This window comes from Platalea leucorodia (genome assembly GCF_965183815.1).
Source record: "Platalea leucorodia genome assembly, chromosome: 1".
In the NCBI taxonomy this organism is placed as follows: domain Eukaryota; kingdom Metazoa; phylum Chordata; class Aves; order Pelecaniformes; family Threskiornithidae; genus Platalea; species Platalea leucorodia.
Window position 1 is genome coordinate 18,186,421 of NC_138823.1, and position 18,205 is coordinate 18,204,625.

At 36.9% G+C, this 18,205-nt stretch overlaps 1 protein-coding gene across 1 annotated transcript in view; it reads left to right on the forward strand.

Moving 5' to 3' along the window:
* Positions 1 to 18,205, forward strand: part of CSMD3 (CUB and Sushi multiple domains 3) — a gene marked incomplete at both ends in the record, with an annotated part of 751,074 nt that overhangs the window by 518,241 nt on the left and 214,628 nt on the right. The window contains 2 exons of the mRNA XM_082307341.1: positions 7,951 to 8,142; positions 16,434 to 16,572. Of these exons, the coding sequence (XP_082163467.1) occupies positions 7,951 to 8,142; positions 16,434 to 16,572 (331 nt within the window). The remainder of the gene's footprint in view (positions 1 to 7,950; positions 8,143 to 16,433; positions 16,573 to 18,205) is intronic.

The following is an 18,205-nucleotide window of genomic DNA, read 5'->3' on the forward strand; positions in this document are numbered from 1 at the left end:
GAAGTCATGCAAAATCAACAAACTGAATCTATGGTTAGAATTTACTTAAGAATTATAATGGCTATGCTCCTAAATTTCTGTTAGATCTACAACAGAAACAGAAGTTAAAAATAGACAAAAAAAAAATTATCTCAACAGTGCTTCTGTTGATAGAAGACTGAATAAAAACACTGTGGCTATTTTATTCTTTCTTTTTCAGGAAAAGTTATATAGAAGGTTGGATTTGAGATAGCAAATACCAGGCTGACCTGCTTCTCAAACAGTGTTAGAGATGCAGAGAGACTGCAGTGTCCATATGGGTAAAGGTATTACATGGAGTCTGGGACAGCTTGAATTTTGAAGGTGCAGTCTGTCAGGATTGGTTTAGGCTACTGCAAGTTTGAAACACCAACAATTATAGAAAGCCTTTATTTAAAGTCATAGGAGTTTAGAAGAACATGTTGGTTTAAATAAGTTAAGAATATTTTTTGTTTACATGCTGTATGTTATGAAGAGCTTGAAATTTGGAAGGCTTAGAACTTCTGGTCTGATTTTGTGCTCTGGGGAAAAAAAAAGAAAAAAAGAAGGAAAGGAAAAAAAAAAGTTTGTTTTTTTTTCCCCCTAATTCTCAAATAAACAAATAAAATTCCCCTTTCTCTCCTCCCCGGCATAGTGGACTCTATTACTGCCTTGTCACACTCTTAATGCCATGTTTCAAAGTATCTTTCCTGCATGAAAACGAAGCTGTCATCTTAGGACATTAAAGTCACATATCAAATTGTATGGGCTTATGAACTATCAGAAACCTTTGGACCCTAGCAGTAATTTACTATCTATGAGGCAGGAATGATCAATTTAAAATAATTTAATTATCTGATTTATTGTTTAAATGTATTTTGGTGATTATTTAAAAGACATATCAAAATGTTTTTATACCCCATATCAAGGACATTTGTAGACAGACCTGTGTTTAAACTCTTTCTAGGTATAACTGAATGCTGGTTTAATGGCTTCTGCAAATGCTCTCTAGGAGCATTTGTACAGTCATGTACAACTAGTAAAGTGGTGATTTGAGATACTCCCTCCTCTCAACTTCTCAGAACATATAAATCTGTTCATATAGAATAGACTAGAATAGAATAGAACAGAATAGAATAGAATAATTTAGATTGGAAAGGACCTTTAAGATCATCAAGTCCAACTGTTAACCTAGCACTACCAAGTCCACCATTAAACCATGTCCCTAAGCACCACGTCTACCCATCTTTTAAATACCTCCAGGGATGGGGACGCAACCACTTTCCTGGGCAGCATGTTCCAATGCCTGACTACCCTTTCTGTGAAGAAATTGTTCCTAATATCCAATCTAAACCTCCCCTGGTGCAACTTGAGGCCATTTCCTCTTGCCTTATTGCTTGTTACTTGGCAGAAGAGACTGACACCCATCTCACTCCAACCTCCTTTCAGGTAGTTGTAGAGAGTGATAAGGTCTCCTCTGAGCCTCCTTTTCTCCAGACTAAACAACCCCAGCTCCCTCAGCCGCTCCTCATAAGACTTGTGCTCTAGACCCTTCACCACCTTCGTTGCCCTTCTTTGGACATGCTCCAGCACCTCAATGTCCTTCTTGTAGTGAGGGGCCCAAAACTGAACACAGTATTCAAGGTGCAGACTCACCAGTGCTATTAGAACAAATCCAAAGAAGTTGGGGGTGGGGGGGAATTTTTTTACACAGGTTCACTGCTATGCAACTCCAAAACAAGATTATCCCCCACTTCCTTCAAGTAACATAGCAGGAATGGAGTAAGATAAGTAACTCTCCAGAGTAACTGTTACTTGTACCTGTGCCTTGGCACAAGTTTTCTGGAGGATTGGTGGTCTCACATTCAAAGTCTACATTAAAGAATATGTTAAATGGATATCTGAGATATTAAGTCTCATGTGTGAGTCCTTTGGCTATTTCTGTATTATCAGGTAACATAGGTTAAAAGGAGCTGATGTATAGATTGAAACAGCTGGTACTGAAACACTGCTGGCAACACTGTTCATATTCAGAGATACTCTTAATTCAGAGTTGTTCTAGTGTAGTTCAGAAGTGTATATTCCAGTTCAGTTTCATCCAAAAAGAATCAATGCATGTGCTCCAAAACCATGCCCCAATGTAAAACAAAACACAATCTCAAGTTTTATTTCACAAACACACTCAGATCTAAAGTGTGAAATGCTAATGTTGAAACTTTCTGTCACTCTGACCATGTAGAAAGACAGACAAGCTCTGTGTGTCTAATCTGTCCATTAATCTCTCACCTGTTGAACAGTTTGAGCATTGAGTCTCATTCCTCCCCATCCTGAAGCTGGAGTTCTTGGTCAAGAACTGTCTCTTTGAATTCTTAATCTAGCACAAATCTTTGGCTGACTGCAGTGTAACTATTCCAAACTACCACTGCCCAGAGAAAGAATAAAATAGGTTTCTGTTTTCTTTATTTTCATTAGGGAAAAAAAAGCTCTCAGATGATCACACACAGGTTTTTGTTACACATACAGTCATTCTTGCACCTGTTATGCTGTGTGTACTAGATAATAGACACTTTTTTGGAGTTTGCCTTTTTCCCATCTAAAATGTAGTTTATAGCAATTTAAGCAATTATATTTACAATTCATACTTCACTAGTTATTCAAGACAATGTGACCATGAGAAAAATCTTTGCTTAACTCTCAGTTGACAATGATTGTAATAGAATAAAACTTGATCTATTCTTTTCTTACTTTATCTACCAATTTTAATGTGTCACAAAAAACTTTAGAGCCTATACATGAACCTATGGGGAATTGTGGTAGCCTGCTCCATTTATTTTGCAGAAAGATCTCAAGACTGCATTGAAGGTATGATACCAAAGTTATAAGGGACTTTATAATTCCTGAGCTTTTTGCTTACTCCACAAATTTTCATGTGAAATGATGAAGGTAGTGATTGAGATGCCTGAAGATACAAAAGGGAAAAAAAAAATCAGTTCTTGTACTGGAATATACACTTCATAAGTAACAGTACAGATAGTTCAAAAGGAGACAAAAAAAATAGGCCAAAGGTAGATAATGAAAAGAAATATTCAAAAATAAACAGAATAAAGAAGCAAACAGAGAGTTAGAATGCAATACAGAACACAGCCTATCAAGACAATTATAATAGACATCCTCTTTGAAATCAAACAAACAAACAAACACAGTTTTGACAGTCAGCAACTAAGCACCACACAGCCGCTCGCTCACCTTTCCCCCTGGTGGGATAGGGGAGAGAATCGGAAAAAAAGTAAAATCCACGAGTTGAGATAAAGACATTTTAATAGGAAAGCAGAGGAAGAAATAATAGTAATCATCATCACCATCATTAAAGAATACACAAAGCAAGTGATGCACAATGCAATTACTCACCACTCACTGACCAATGTTCAACCAATCCCTGAGCAATGATCCCTGCCCCCCCAGGCAACTGCCCCCAGTTTATATACTGAGCATGACATCATAACGTATGGAATAGCCCTTTGGCCAGTTTGGGCCAGCTGTCCTGGCTGTGCCCCCTCCCAGATTCTTGTGCACCTGGCAGAGCATGAGAAGCTGAAAAGTCCTTGACTTAGTTAAGCACTACTTAGCAACAACTAAAACATCAGTATGTTATCAACATTATTCTCATCCTAAATCCAAAAAACTGCAGTAGACCAGCTACTAGAAAGGAAATTAACTCTATCCCAGCCAAAATGAGGACATAGGGTTAATATATATAGGTCTCAAGAAATGCATTTTTTCTATAATTATATACAGTACTGAGATTTTCCTTCTCCAGTCTCTTTCTTGTATCATTATTTTTTAACCTTGCACCAAAAAAAGATATTTCTGTTTTTGAAAATTTTTATTTTGACAATTTGATTTATCAAAAAAAAAAATTCTGTCTCCTTTTTGAGGCAAATATATGACGTCAAGTGAGTCAAAATAAAAGTTATTATGACAAATTTATTCTTAAGATAAAGGTTACATGTCTAATATAAATTATTCATACAGGATTTTTCTCTCAATGGAAAAAGACTGATGTACCAGGACAATGTTTCCTCCCATTCCATCACATGACACTATTAAGTGTCTAAGACAGAAGCAGGTGTTTCTCCCTTGTGATATTGACTGTAGAGGAAATCTGGCAAATGAGCCCATTAATAAGACACCTAACTTTCACATGGCCAAAATTAAGTTAAATTAATCCCACTCCTAATTAAGCAAGTTGAATTTAGACACATGTTTACAAAGAAACATATGTGATTTTCAGAAATACTGTAAAAGAATAATTTAGGCTTCAATCTCACTATAAGTTTGGAACTGTGTTTGGATACTTCTCCTAGTCTATTCTTTTTAAAATTAATAAGAAGGAAAAAAATGAAGATGAAAATGGTCTTTTTTAGGAATTCTATAATGCTCAGTTATTTCCACAACAAAATATGGGAACAGGTAAGAAAAATAAATAAATAAATAGATAGATAGATAGATAGATAGATAGATAGATAGATATAAATGGACCTCTACCAACATTTATATATATAAGCCTCTACTAACATTTTAAATGACAATTAAATTAAAATGACAGCTGAAATTTTGTATCTAAATCTGTTAGTTACATTTGTGGAAATGCTCTGTAGAGGTATGTGTATATTTTGAAATGGAGGTGAGAGATACAAAACCGATTGGAATGCTTGCTCTCAACAACAGCAACAAAATATTGGAGATTCTTATATAAATATAAATTAAAAATTTAGACCAAGCCATATGTCAAAAACTTATCTATGTTTGGCTTGTCCAATATGCATACCTACCCAAGGATTTTACTAAATTTACCCAATCACATTCCCAAAGACTGTGGGACAAATTCTACTGGCAATTCTAGGTTAGTAGCTTTGTAGCTCTACAGTGTACTTGCACTAGGAAATCATTACTGCACTGGTTTATTATCTTGATGATGATATTGAAGACAATGTCACACAACTACGCAAATAAATAAATCTCATATCATGTGGCAGCAATATTATGGAGATTTTTTTCTCTCTTTCTTAAAATGTCTCCTTAAAGTAGCACTTTAGCAGAGAACATAAAAGCAAAATTTCCCATAGATTTTAGACAAATCAAAACAAAATTGTTATTTATTTATGAGAAAGTAAAAATAAATATATAGTTTCATGAATCTTAGTGCTTTTAATGGCATGCTAGGTTCTTTCCCTTCCTTACATTTTATTCATTGAGAATACATTAATTTATTTTTTATCAGCCTATTGAAAATTTCTATATGACATTCATAGTTGGTTCTAAAATAGTAGCTCACCTTATCTGTCAGACTGTTTCAGAAATCCTTCAATCAGAATTGATGCTTTTAATAGAGCCTTGCAAATTGCTGAACAAACCCTGAAAAATGAGAATTAGACTTTTAGAAAATGAGTACTTAAATGCCTAAAATCCAGACTTAATAGTGATTTCTCTACTTCCATTGTGGGAGCAGAGAACCTGTCTTTTACATTTCAACATTGTAATGCAAAAATCAGCCTTAAAACAGTCTTTTTATTTTTAAATGAAGTCTGTGTGTATTTAATATGAATTTGCAAAGTTAAAAAACAGCCATAGAATAGTTTAGGTTGAAAAGGACCTCTGGAGACCTCTAGTCCAACTCCTTGGTCACAAAAATGTTCAACAGATCAGACTGCTTAGGGCTTTGACTGTCTCCAAGGTTGGAGACAACACAACCCCTTTGGAAAAATTTTTCTGGATAAGAAGAGCAAGAAGTAGGTTGTACAAACATGTAAGTATGCAAGAAGGCTACTATAGATGGCAAATAAGGAGAAGGTTATCAGTTTGGCATACATATCTCATATTCTAAAGTTAACTTGCATAATTATTACTAAGTGATTAAAAAACCCCAAGCATTATGTATCAGGAATTCCAAATAGATCTGGGTGGCCCTTTACCTTCTTTTTCAGTCATATACAATTATTTTGCAGAATGATACTGTCTAGTAAGAACAATACGATGTACAGCTAATAAATTTTATAGCAACAACTTTCTCTCTTGAGCACTTCAAGACTGATTGCAAATTCCGTGTAAGTATCAGCCCCCATTCTTCTAGAATTAATTTCAGTATGTTTTAAATAAGGCACAGGAGTGTTACTCTTGTTTATGGCAAAATTCAAGGCACGTAGTATTTAAGTAGGCAGAACAGAGTTTCTCTCCAATATGGACTGCTCTGACTGGCCAACACTAATCAAAAGATACAGTGTGTTCTGTGTTCTCAGCAGGGAGGAATGCAGATTAATATATGACTGGTTTTACTACTTGCTTTAGTCTAAGTTTATCTTAAGGATTTCTTTTTTACTTCTGATCTACATTAATGTTATGAATCTTTTCATATTTGATGAAATTTCACTCCTCTGTGGTCTAGTTCCAGTATCTTATTCTCTTGCATGAAACAATTGCAAGATCTGCTAGTATAGTGCAGTGAAATTTAGTAATTCCATATTTTAGTAATATTTTTTTCTAAATTAAAAACCAGCAGCTTATTTAAAGGTGTAAACAGGAGTCCTGATCATTGTGTCTAAAGCAGAAATTATAAAAACCTGCATGATAATATATAAAAAAAAAAACTTTCATTTATTATGCAATAGTTAATACTTTAAAGAAATATTTATTTCATCTTTGAGGAATACAGAGGAAAAATTTCCCTAATTTCTGGTCATAGATGACTTTTTGTGTGGTTTTTTTTTGTGTGTGTGTGTGTTTTTTTCCCTGTACTCAGCACTTCTTATGTGGAAAAACAACCCCATTAAAAGCCCCATAACTTTACAGAGCTAATTCTTTTATTTTTTATTAACTATGTCTTGGAAAGCAAGATACTTGGGGTTTTTTAGGGAAATAACATATTTAGACCAAGATTTCTTCTTCAAAAACAGTAAATACATAAACCATGCACATTTCAGATTAATACATTGCTGTCTGCTGGTATTAGCTCCCCAGAAAGAGGGTATTTGAATTAAATCTTAGTACTGCCACTTTGTGTTTATGTTACACAGATTGCTCAGCTCAGTGGGAGTAGTTCCACAAGCAACTCTGACACTTGTTATTTATTTGTAATACATATAATGTTGCAGTTCTATAATGTAAGTAGGAAATATTTATTTAAATAAACATTGATGTGCTTACTTTTCACATAAGCTTACATACTTTGATGCATAATATATTAAATAATATGTTGATCATAATATGTTAAATCTGGGGAAAATATAAATCTTTCGTACTTCTCTTGTAGTCATTGAGATTGTGTGTGCAGTCTTGGTAATAATCTGTACTTATGCATTATGTGTAGCTGTATATTATCTCAGACTAAGTCCATGTGTATTTTTTGTGTAGGTGATTTCTTTAATATTATTACAAAATCCTAGCATGGTGGATATGTCATGTGCAAGGGTACAGATATGAGTGATCAATGAAATTCACTTCCAAATTTGCTACTAAATGTTACACCATACACACGTTTAAGAACTATAGAATTGTGGAGAATTGAAGATGCGTACAAGCATAGCTTACTGGACAACTTGAAGTTCTTTACCTGTTCTTTCCATTATTCATATTAAAAATTCCTCTAAGTTAGAAATGTTGAGTGTCCAGGGTACTAGGAAATCTCCTACTTTCCTTTTTACATATTGCAATGCTCCACAGAATTTTTTCCAAAAAAAGACTAAATGAAAAATGAGACACTTTAAATAATTAAAGCAGGCGGCAAAAAATAATAGAATAAAAGCATCAGATTGTTGAATGATTTCTCAAAATTTTAGAAGTGAGTAGAAAAATTTTAGATTTGCAGAACTTCTTGATTAGAAAAATGTAACGGGGCAAAAACGGATTGAAAAGCTGACTTTTAAAAAAAATTATTTTATTTTTTCCCATCTCTGCTAGGTTCTGTAGCTACTGCCTGCCGCGATCCTGGTGTCCCCATGAATGGAACTAGAAATGGGGATGGAAGAGAACCTGGAGACACTGTTATTTTTCAGTGTGACCCTGGCTATGAACTGCAAGGAGATGAGAGAATAACCTGCATTCAGGTAGAAAATCGGTACTTCTGGCAGCCCAACCCACCTGTCTGTATAGGTATGCAGAAAAAATCAAATAATGCTTTCCTAAATTTTGAAATTCCGGTGTAATGAATCACACTGCTCTACAAACTTTCTTTGAAGAACAAATGCATACAAGTACTGAACATCTGATAAATTATTCTATATAAAGCTCAGATGGACGTTACCAGAATCTTTCCTCTGTAGTTTTCAGTATAGTAGTTCTCATCCTTTCCCTCTCAAGGACATATCATTTACAATTTGAGGACCTGTGACAGAGAAAGCAAGAAAGTCAATATCAACGACACTATTAACTTTGCCTTAAAACTTAAAAAATGGTAATAAGTGTGGAGGATTTGGTTAAAGTTCATATGCTTGGACGTACAAAATATCAGGTAGATGACCTAGTAAATTTATAGATCAGGTAAAATTATGCAAGGCCTAAAGTAGGATGCAACAGTAAAGAATAAGAAGATTGTAGCCTAATTTCTCTGGCAGTCTTCATTATTTTAGAAAGAAGAAAATTTTCATTAGTAAAAATTATAATGTACCATTTATTTCTGGAAATATTGTCTCAGTCTCTAATGCTATTCTGATTAACATCTGATCTGATCTGAATTCTCTCAGTGCCAGGAGGCACACAAGGCGCAAACATCGTTCTTCCACTTCGATCGGTCTGCGGCTGCGTGCTCTGGAGTCCCAAGGGCCACAGTGCAGTCTTCTGTTGGTTTTTTCCTCAAGACATGACCGATCCAGTTCCATCTCCTCCTCCTCCTCACTTCATTACTGATTTTCTCCATCTCCGAGTTGATGCTCGTCGTTTCTGCAACTTTTTTTTTTTTTTTTTTTTCCCGGGAGGAGGTAGTTGGCCTCCTGCCCAGCCCCCATGACTTGGAGGGCCAGTGGTTTTTCTGTCAGGGTGGCCTTCCCTTAGGCTGCGTTGGTTCACGGCACCTTCTTCAATTTTATCCGGTGCACCCTCCAGAGAGGGATCCCCTATCCACTACCCAGGGGACGCGCCTTCTAGCCGTGCAGCCCCAGCCGATGGTTCTGATTAACATAGCTCGTATTACATGGATTTGGAAAGCATTTAACATGGTTAACTGAATCATCATGAAAAGTAATAAGAAATTACAAAAGTCTCTAGTAGATAGTAGCCTTACAATAAACTTTTCTGAGGCAACTCTAATCATTATTATTATTGATCTAGAAAATAGCTAAACCATCACTTCTAAAACCTGCTGTAGAGGTACAGTGATAAATAATCAGGGGGTTTCCCATCTGGCTAGTTCAGCAAATAATGTAATGCCACTCATTTCCAGTATGTTCTTTAATGCAGTCAAATGTGATATTATGATGTTGAATGATAGAAGATTTTGTCTCAGAGGACAGCAGCTGCTGACCTGAAATTCCCTAAGGGTTGTGATAGGTAACCTGTTAAACAGGATCTGCAAGTTTGATGATGCAGAAAAGAAGGAAAATAGACCACATCAAGGAAGTACAAGTCGAAAAATATTGCATAGGCCAGCTGCAGTGGTATTATCCTGAGTCACATCATTATGAGATGTCATGCTTACTGTCCAAAGCAGAACTGCCTGAAAGGAGTGTCTAAAAGGATGGAGGTGAAACAAGTGAACTTAAAATAATCAGACAGGAGCCCTTGGGCCCAGAGTGGTCTAGCATGGGCACTTCAACTGTGAGAACATGAGCTCCACAAAGGTATTCTTCCTCCTTTGCTATCCCTGGTGGTCTGGTCTTAGGCAAACATTGCAGGGAGGAACTAGCCAGAGACCGCAACTGCTAGGAGCACTTGTATAGTTTTCAGATACTCTCTTGCCTTTAATAAACTTAACTTGATCTTAGGTGTTACAAAATAAAATCTGCATCATATTTGTGTATGCATGAGCGCAACCCCCCCCCATGTCTACAGACAGGTATTTGCAAACATATTACAGTACTGACCTGTGGCTATTCTACTTACCACATCAAAGTGTTATTGTGGGTTGACCTTGGCTGGATGCCAGGTGCCCACCAAAGCCACTCTATCAGTCCCCTCCTCAGCTAGCTAGAGGAGAGAAAATATAATGAAAAGCTTGTGGGTCAAAATAAGGACAGGAGATCACTCAGTAATTACCATCACAGGCAAAACAGACTAAACTTGGGGAAAATTAATTTAATTTATTACCAATCAAATCAGAGTAGGGGAATGAGAAACAAAACAAAATCTTAAAAACACCTTCCCCTCACTCCTCCCTTCTTCCCTTCTTCCTGGGCTTAACTTTACTCCCAATTTTCTCTGTCTCCTCCCGTCTGGTGGCACAGGGGGACAGGGAATGGGCGTTGCAGTCAGTTTATCACGTGTTGTCTCTACCACTCCTTCCTCCTCAGGGGGAGGACTCCTCACACTCTTCCCCTGCTCCAGCATGGGGTCCTCCTACGGGAGACAGTCCTACATGAACATCTTCAATGTGAGTCCTTCCCACGGGCTGCACTTCTTCATGAACTCCTTCAGCATGGGTCCCTTCTGTGGGGTGCAGTCCTTCAGGAACAGACTGCTCCAGTGTGGTTCCCTCACAGGGTCACAAGTCCTGCCAGCAAACTTGCTCCAGCTTGGGCTTCTCTCTCCACGAAGCCACAGGTCCTGCCAGGAGCCTGCTCCAGTGCAGGCTTCCCATGGGGTCACAGCCTCCTTCAGGCATCCACCTGCTCCAGTGTGGGGTCCTCCATGGGCTGCAGGTGGATATCTACTCCACTCTGGGTCTCCATGGGCTGCAGGGGGACAGCCTGCTTCACCATGGTCTTCACCATGGTCTTCACCATGGGCTGCAGGGGAATCTTTGCTCTGGTGCCTGGAGCACCTCCTCCCCCTCCTTCTGCACTGACCTTGGTGTCTGCAGAGTTGTTCCTCTCACATATTCTCACTCTTCTCTTCTGGCTGCTGCTGCACAGTTTTCCGCCCCCCACCCTCTTAAATTTGTTATGCGAGAGGTGCTACCACCGTCGGTGATGATTGGCTCAGTCTTGGCCAGCGGTGGGTGCGTCTTGGAGCCACCTGGCATTGGCTCTATCGGCATAGGGGAAGCTTCTAGCAGCTTTTCATAGAAGCCACCCTTATAGCCGCCCCACTACCAAAACCTTGCCATGGAAACCCAATAAAGTTATTTTCTGTGTTCTTAATCTGCTTACTATGCCTTCCTGTGCAGTGTGAGTTTATGGGCTTGAGGACAAGAACTGTTTACACTATTTACTGGAAGACTGCAGAAAAGAAATATTTTATTGCTCATCTCTTTATTTTTATATGCCTAAATATGTATTTGGTAATAATTGAACATCTGTGGGCGTTTAAAGGAAAAAGTAAAAGGAATGACAGAGCTCTAGGAACACACTTTGTAATGAATATATTGTATCATGCTGGCCCCACTAGATATTTCTGGTTTAAAAATATTTTTTCAACTGAAAAATAATTACCCTATTGTAAAGCAGAGCTAGGAGTTTTAATGATTATCAATACTGAGTTGATGATATTATTAAACAGATTAAATGTAGGTGCTGCACTGTCATTCTGTTCTTAGTACATGTGTAAGTATGCATTCACTTGTTTTCTTAACTGCCTACTGTACATAGAGTAGCAAGAATGCTTATTATGATGATTTATTGGTAAAATATCAGGCACGAAGTTATTTTATATTGATTTCCTATAATGATACATTTTTGCGGAATATGAGCTGCTAATAGACTAAAGCAAGGTTTGCAAACCTTGGCTTGGAGCCCAAAGATTTCAAAATTGTCTGTTGTAGTTCAGTACACTCTGAAGTTCATCAATTTTTTTCCAAATTTGTAATATATTCACTTATGTTGTTTCCATGCCTGCAAATTAAAACTGTACAAGGCTTACTCTACATATTTAATTATGATTATTTAAATATATCCTCAGACTAGATATAAGGAAGAAATTTTTTATAATGAGGGTGGTGAAGCACTGGAACAGGTTGCCCAGAGAGGCTGTAGATGTCACATCCCTGGAAACATTCAAGGTTGGGTTGGACGGGGCTCTGAGCAACCTGATCTAGTTGAAGATGTCCCTGCTCATGGCAGGGGGGTTGGGCTAGATGATCTTTAAAGGTCCCTTCCAACCCAAACCATTCTATGATTCTATGATTCTGTATTTAATATCTCATTATATAATGTCTGGCACAGTGCTTGCTTACCACTGTGTCTACACAGAGGTTTATAAAGACAGGTTGACATAACCTACATCTAGTTTTCATTGTGTAATACATTAAAACCACTTTTTTCATAGTGTATTGACATTTGCCTTTCTTTCTAGATGGGCTATTATATTTGTTCAGTCTTAGATCTTATGTCTAATACTATAAAAGATAAGTGTCCTTTAAACTTTGTTTTCAGAGCTGGTCTGCCCTCACTTAAAAACAAAGTTATGACACCTAATAATAATGTTGAACACATTAAATTCAGAAAATTATGAATTCTGAAACACACAGAATTTAATTCACGCACACAGAGAAATTAAGTCTTTAAACAACTTTAGAGAAGATAGTAACTGGAGAAAGCAACATTGTCTAATAACATTTTTCACTAGATGATGTTGATTTTCTCAGCTTACTATCTAATGAATTAAAAAATAAAATAATCTGAAACTGCTATATCTGAAGAAAATTCTACCTGGGACATATTTTACAAAGTTGAAGATTAATGGTTTTTGTTTACTGCTGTTAATTGTATAGCTTGAAATAGAATATATTTTGACTATCCAACATTGTGTACATTCCATTTATTCCCTGGAGAGTCTTCTTGATTATTAGCTAGACCTTGGGAAGAATTAAATGAAAGAACCAGTCTCACTGTAACAGAAAAAGTAACTACTAATATGTTTAAAAGAAAGAGTAAGTAGTTAAGAAAGAAGATACTAATATGCAAATATTCTATTAATGAACTTAACAGAGAACTAAACTAAATCAAGACTACATCAGGAAAGTATCATGAATGCAGACATTGGCAGAAAGTAGCCTGGAACAAGGACATAACAGTTTGAGTTAACATCTTTGTATCATCATATGTAAGTTCAGGGTGCTTCAGAAAATATCGTGACTGATACAGTTTAAGGGTCATTTCAGTGAAGCTTGGTTACAGTGAATAACCTTAATGTACCTCTTTGGTACTCTTTAAATTTTCATTCTTGAGATACACAGATAGTGGAGCCTGAACAATTAAAGTACTTCAAGAACATGAATGTACAGGGTAATACTAAAAAAACACTAGTTCCAGGTGATAAGCAGCCTTTACATTCCATATAGCCTCACAGTTCAAGACACTTCTGTACAAACTTTTAGTCAAGCAAGATAGGTTACAGTGACCTCTTTTACAGTTAAAGGAAGCATATTGTTTTGTAATAATCTCATGGGTTTTTTTTCAGATTTGTAACAAAAGAACTTTAAACAGAAGATGTTTCTGATTAGAAACAATACAAATTGTCATCTTGTGAAGACAAAGAAATTGCCTTTATTATCCTTATTGTAAAACTAAGTAAATGTTTTGTACTAAATGAAACTTCTCCAGCCTGTTCCCTTTTAGCTAATGGTACATTCTCTAGCAACTGAAAATCTCTGAGAAAATGCTATCGTGATAAAATTTGTATTTGGTGATTATTAAGAGGAGCAAAAAAACTGTGCTAGGTCTGGAAAAATTATTATATACATTTGCTAATATTGTTGATTTATAATATTTATTTGTTCCTAGAACAAGGTGGTGTTTCAGCTTCTAAGTGTTTTTACACAAAATGGTGATTTTGGAATTAATTACCACTTACAGTACCAAAATATAATGGAAGATTCTAATTTTGTATTTGTTTTCGAGGCAATTTAGCTATCCATTGCTCTGTTTTAATGTAAGAAAAATATGAAAAATATAGAAAGATTATATCCATATGTATTGTAACTGTGGATACGTTAATCTACTTAATTTTTTTACTTGCACTGCTTCAATTCCTAAATGACTTGTGATTAATTTCTCATGACATTAGAAAACACTGTGCATATTTCCCACTCCGTCGATTTATATCTGTACATATCATCTTGATCTGTACAGATCATCTTGAATGGCATCACACAGCACATATGGGACAACCAGGGGATCAGGCCCAGTCAGCATGGGTTTATGAAAGGCAGGTCGTGCTTCACTAACCTGATGTCCTTCTATGAGAGGGTGACCCGCTTAGTGGATGAGGGAAAGGCTGCGGATGTTGTCTACCTAGACTTTGGTAAAGTCTTTGACACCATTTTGCACAGTGTTGTCCTGGAGAAACTGTCTGCTCACGCTTTGGATGGGCGTACTGTCTGCTGGGTAAAAAACTGGCTGGATGGCCAGGCCCAAAGAGGTGTGGTGAATGGAGTTCAATCCAGTCAGCGGCTGGTCACAAGTGGTGTTCCCCAGGGCTCAGTATTGGGGCCAGTCCTGTTTAATATCTTTATCAATGATTTGGAAGAGGGGACTGAGTGCACCCTCAGTAAGTTTGCAGATGACTCCAAGTTGGTCAGGAGTGTCGATCTGCTGGAGGGTAGGAAGGCCCTACAGAGGGATCTGGACAGGCTGGATTGTTGGGCCGAAGCCAACTGTATGAGGTTCAACGAGGCTAAGTGCCGGGTCCTGCACTTGGGTCACAACAACCCCATGCAACACTACAGGCTTGGGGAAGAGTGGCTGGAGAGCTGCCTGGCAGAAAAGGACCTGGGGGTGTTGGTTGACAGCCACCTGAACATGAGCCAGCAGTGTGCTCAGGCAGCCAAGACGGCCAAAGGCATCCTGGCTTACATCAGAAATAGTGTGGCCAGCAGGACCAGGGAGGTGTTAGTGCCCCTATACTCAGCACTGGTGAGGCTGCACCTCGAATATTCTGTTCAATTTTGGGCCCCTCACTACAAGAAGGTAGTACAATTGAGGTGCTGGAGCATGTCCAAAGAAGGGCAGTGAAGCTGGTGAAGGGTCTAGAGCACAAGTCTTACGAGGAGTGGCTGAGGGAGCTGGGGTTGTTTAGTGTGGAGAAGAGGAGGCTGAGGGGAGACCTTATTGCTCTCTACAACTACCTGAAAGGAGGTTGTAGTGAGGTGGGGGCTGGTCTCTTCTCCCAGGTAACATGCGATAGGGCAAGAGGAAATGTCCTCAGTTGTGCCAAGGGAGATTTAGATTGGATATTAGGAAAAATTTCTTTACTGAAAGTGTTGTCAGGCACTGCAACATGCTGCCCAGGGAAGTGTTTGAGTCCCCATCCCTTGAGGTGTTTAAAAGCCGTGAAGATGTGGTGCTTAGGGACATGGTTTAGTGGTGGACTTGGCAGTGATAGGTTAACAGTTGGATTTGATGATCTTAAGGGTCTTTTCCAACCTAAAAGATTCTATGATTCTATAAGTGATTTAAGTAACCTTTGAGGTCACAGAATCTCTGTTACAGAAGACCTCAGGAATCAACTTCGTTCCCTGGTACTGCAGATGATGACTTTGTAGAATTGAATTTTGCAAAATTATTAGTCTTTATAAATCTTATCTAGAATCTTTTGAATAAAATTTTGGAAGTACTTTCAAAAAAGGTCTTTACAAAACATGCTTATTCTCTTGTTCTTACATGAATTCTCAGTTAAAGAATGCTGAAATACAAAACTTCATGAGAGCAGTGATACTTTCATTTTTTTCTTAAGTATTTACATTTCTGGACCACATACACGTAACATTTAGAAACCTCAAAGTCACACACGGAAATGTGTTTGTTGTGTTCTGCATCTGCTTGGAAGATGTTTATTTCTGAGCTTGAAAACTGCAATTACTAGAATGATTTTGTTGAATTTCGTTTTTATTATATCCGTCTTGATCTGAATTACTAATCAGCGCTGTCTGGTGAAAATGCAGGTAGTTGCATTATCAGTGTAAGTAGATCATATTTCATAACCTAAGAAGCTTCTTTTACAATGCCTTTAAGAAGAAGTAGAAAGTGGAAATCTTAACCATTCAAGTTTTTTTTTTTATGTCTGCAGCCAGAGCATTTTTCAAGTTCCCAGTATTTTCAGAAAAGCCTTGACATAATATTATGCAGGCAAATAAAAGGACACAGAGTTCAAAAACAAGTGCTTCACCTAGTAGTATTAGTGTTTGTCTAAGGAGAAATGTGAATACTTTTTTTTTTTCTGTTAAAGCTTTGTAAACTCTTCACTTGTTTCTTGTTTAACTGTTGGAGGACATTAAATGTCAGTGAACAGATTGCTGGTACTTGCTTCTTTTTCTCTTACCTTCTTTCCTCAATTCCAGTTTATTTTTTTCACAGCTCCCTGTGGAGGAAACTTGACTGGTTCATCAGGTTTTATACTTTCACCAAACTTCCCTCATCCTTATCCCCACAGCAGAGATTGTGACTGGACTATCACTGTTAATAATGATTATGTAATATCATTAGCATTTATCAGGTAAAGTGCTACTTGCTCATAATTTTTAAAGTCATGTTTGTAACTTTATTATTGGCAGTTGTTCCAAGCTGTGTAGGGTAACGTATGTATACTTAATATAACTGTCAAAGTGATTTGTAATTGTTATCTTTGTTAGCAGTCACAACAAATGCATGAGAGTATTCAATACACATAGAGGTGGAGTTTGGGAGCTCATTGCTCCTGTTCAATCAAAAGCACTCTCAGTTTACACTGATTAATGTGGAAGTACATGGTACTTCTCTTCCTGAGAAGGCAGCATGGAGTAACTCACTGAATTGTCCCCAGCCCAGGAGGATGGTCTTTAATGATGAAGCCTATTGAGTCATCATATTTTATGAGACACACCTGCTATTTAAGCAAAATTTCAAAAGTAGTCTTTAAATTTAGTTTTATTAGTCTGTATTATTTCAGGATACTTCAACAAGATACTTCCTCTTGTTCTGGTTATTAAATGAAATTGGTTTAGCATTTTTGTTTATCACAGTGCAAGATTAAATTGAGCTTAGTAGAATCCACAGAGGAACTTTTGTTGTCTGCATTGTATGTAATACATAAAGTGAATTAATATACATTTTATGCGTGAAAAATATGCATCCCAACTGGGGCATATGAGGATGTCACAGAAAAGTTAAAAATTGTACTTGTAATGTCCCATCAAATTTAAGTCCTTCTTCTGCTGGATGTTATATAGTGGCTTTATTGTTCTGATCAGTGGTAATGTGATGACTTGTTTAATGATGTAGGTTATATAGTTGTCTATTCTCGGTGCTCAGTGATATATTATGTGTTTTGAAGAATCCCTTCCAAGCAAATTAATCACTCAATTATATTTACATAATTAACAATTTAACTATTTTTTTTGTGATTTCAGAATGCTGTAAGTTGCTAAGCAACTTTCTACTGTGCAGTAGCACCTTTTTTTTAGTTTGGTGAAATATCTTGAGCTCAAAATATTTAAGAATATTCTGCTCTCTGTATTGTACATTTAAATATGACATCCTCCATCTTAGAATAAAAACAATATTTTACAGTGTGACTCAGTATAGTATGTGAACAGTTTATAGATCCCAAATATTGCCAAGTTGCTCTTAAAATCTGGACAACTGCTATGATTCTTGACGGAAGCTGGCAAGCTTAGTCTTGGTCTATGTAGATTGCATGCTCACTGAGACTTGCCTCACTTATGACACACAGACTGTTCCAGAGTGAGAAAAAAACCCTTCCTGTATAAACCAAACTCTGGATGCTCCAAAGAGTACTGTTAAATATGCTTTTGAGTGGGACTTACTCCAACTAACCCTTTTAAACTCAAGATAAACTATGGAACTTTAAAAATTGAAGCTGTTGACATTCGATTTTTTCATTTCTTTTGTAAGGAAATATTTTTAAAATAATACAAAAGTTAAAAAAGATTTTCGCTGAAGGAGCTGTATCAGTTCTTCAATGCCTACATATATTTTAATCAGGAGCAAGCGTCAAGTAGAAACAAAATAATTCTATTGGTTGGATTTCCATTCTTTTACTAACAATCTTTTTTTTAAACTTTTTTTGTACAATGATAATCTTATAAGTAAATTTGGTCAACTCTCTGCCCTTAACTAAAATTAAGTTC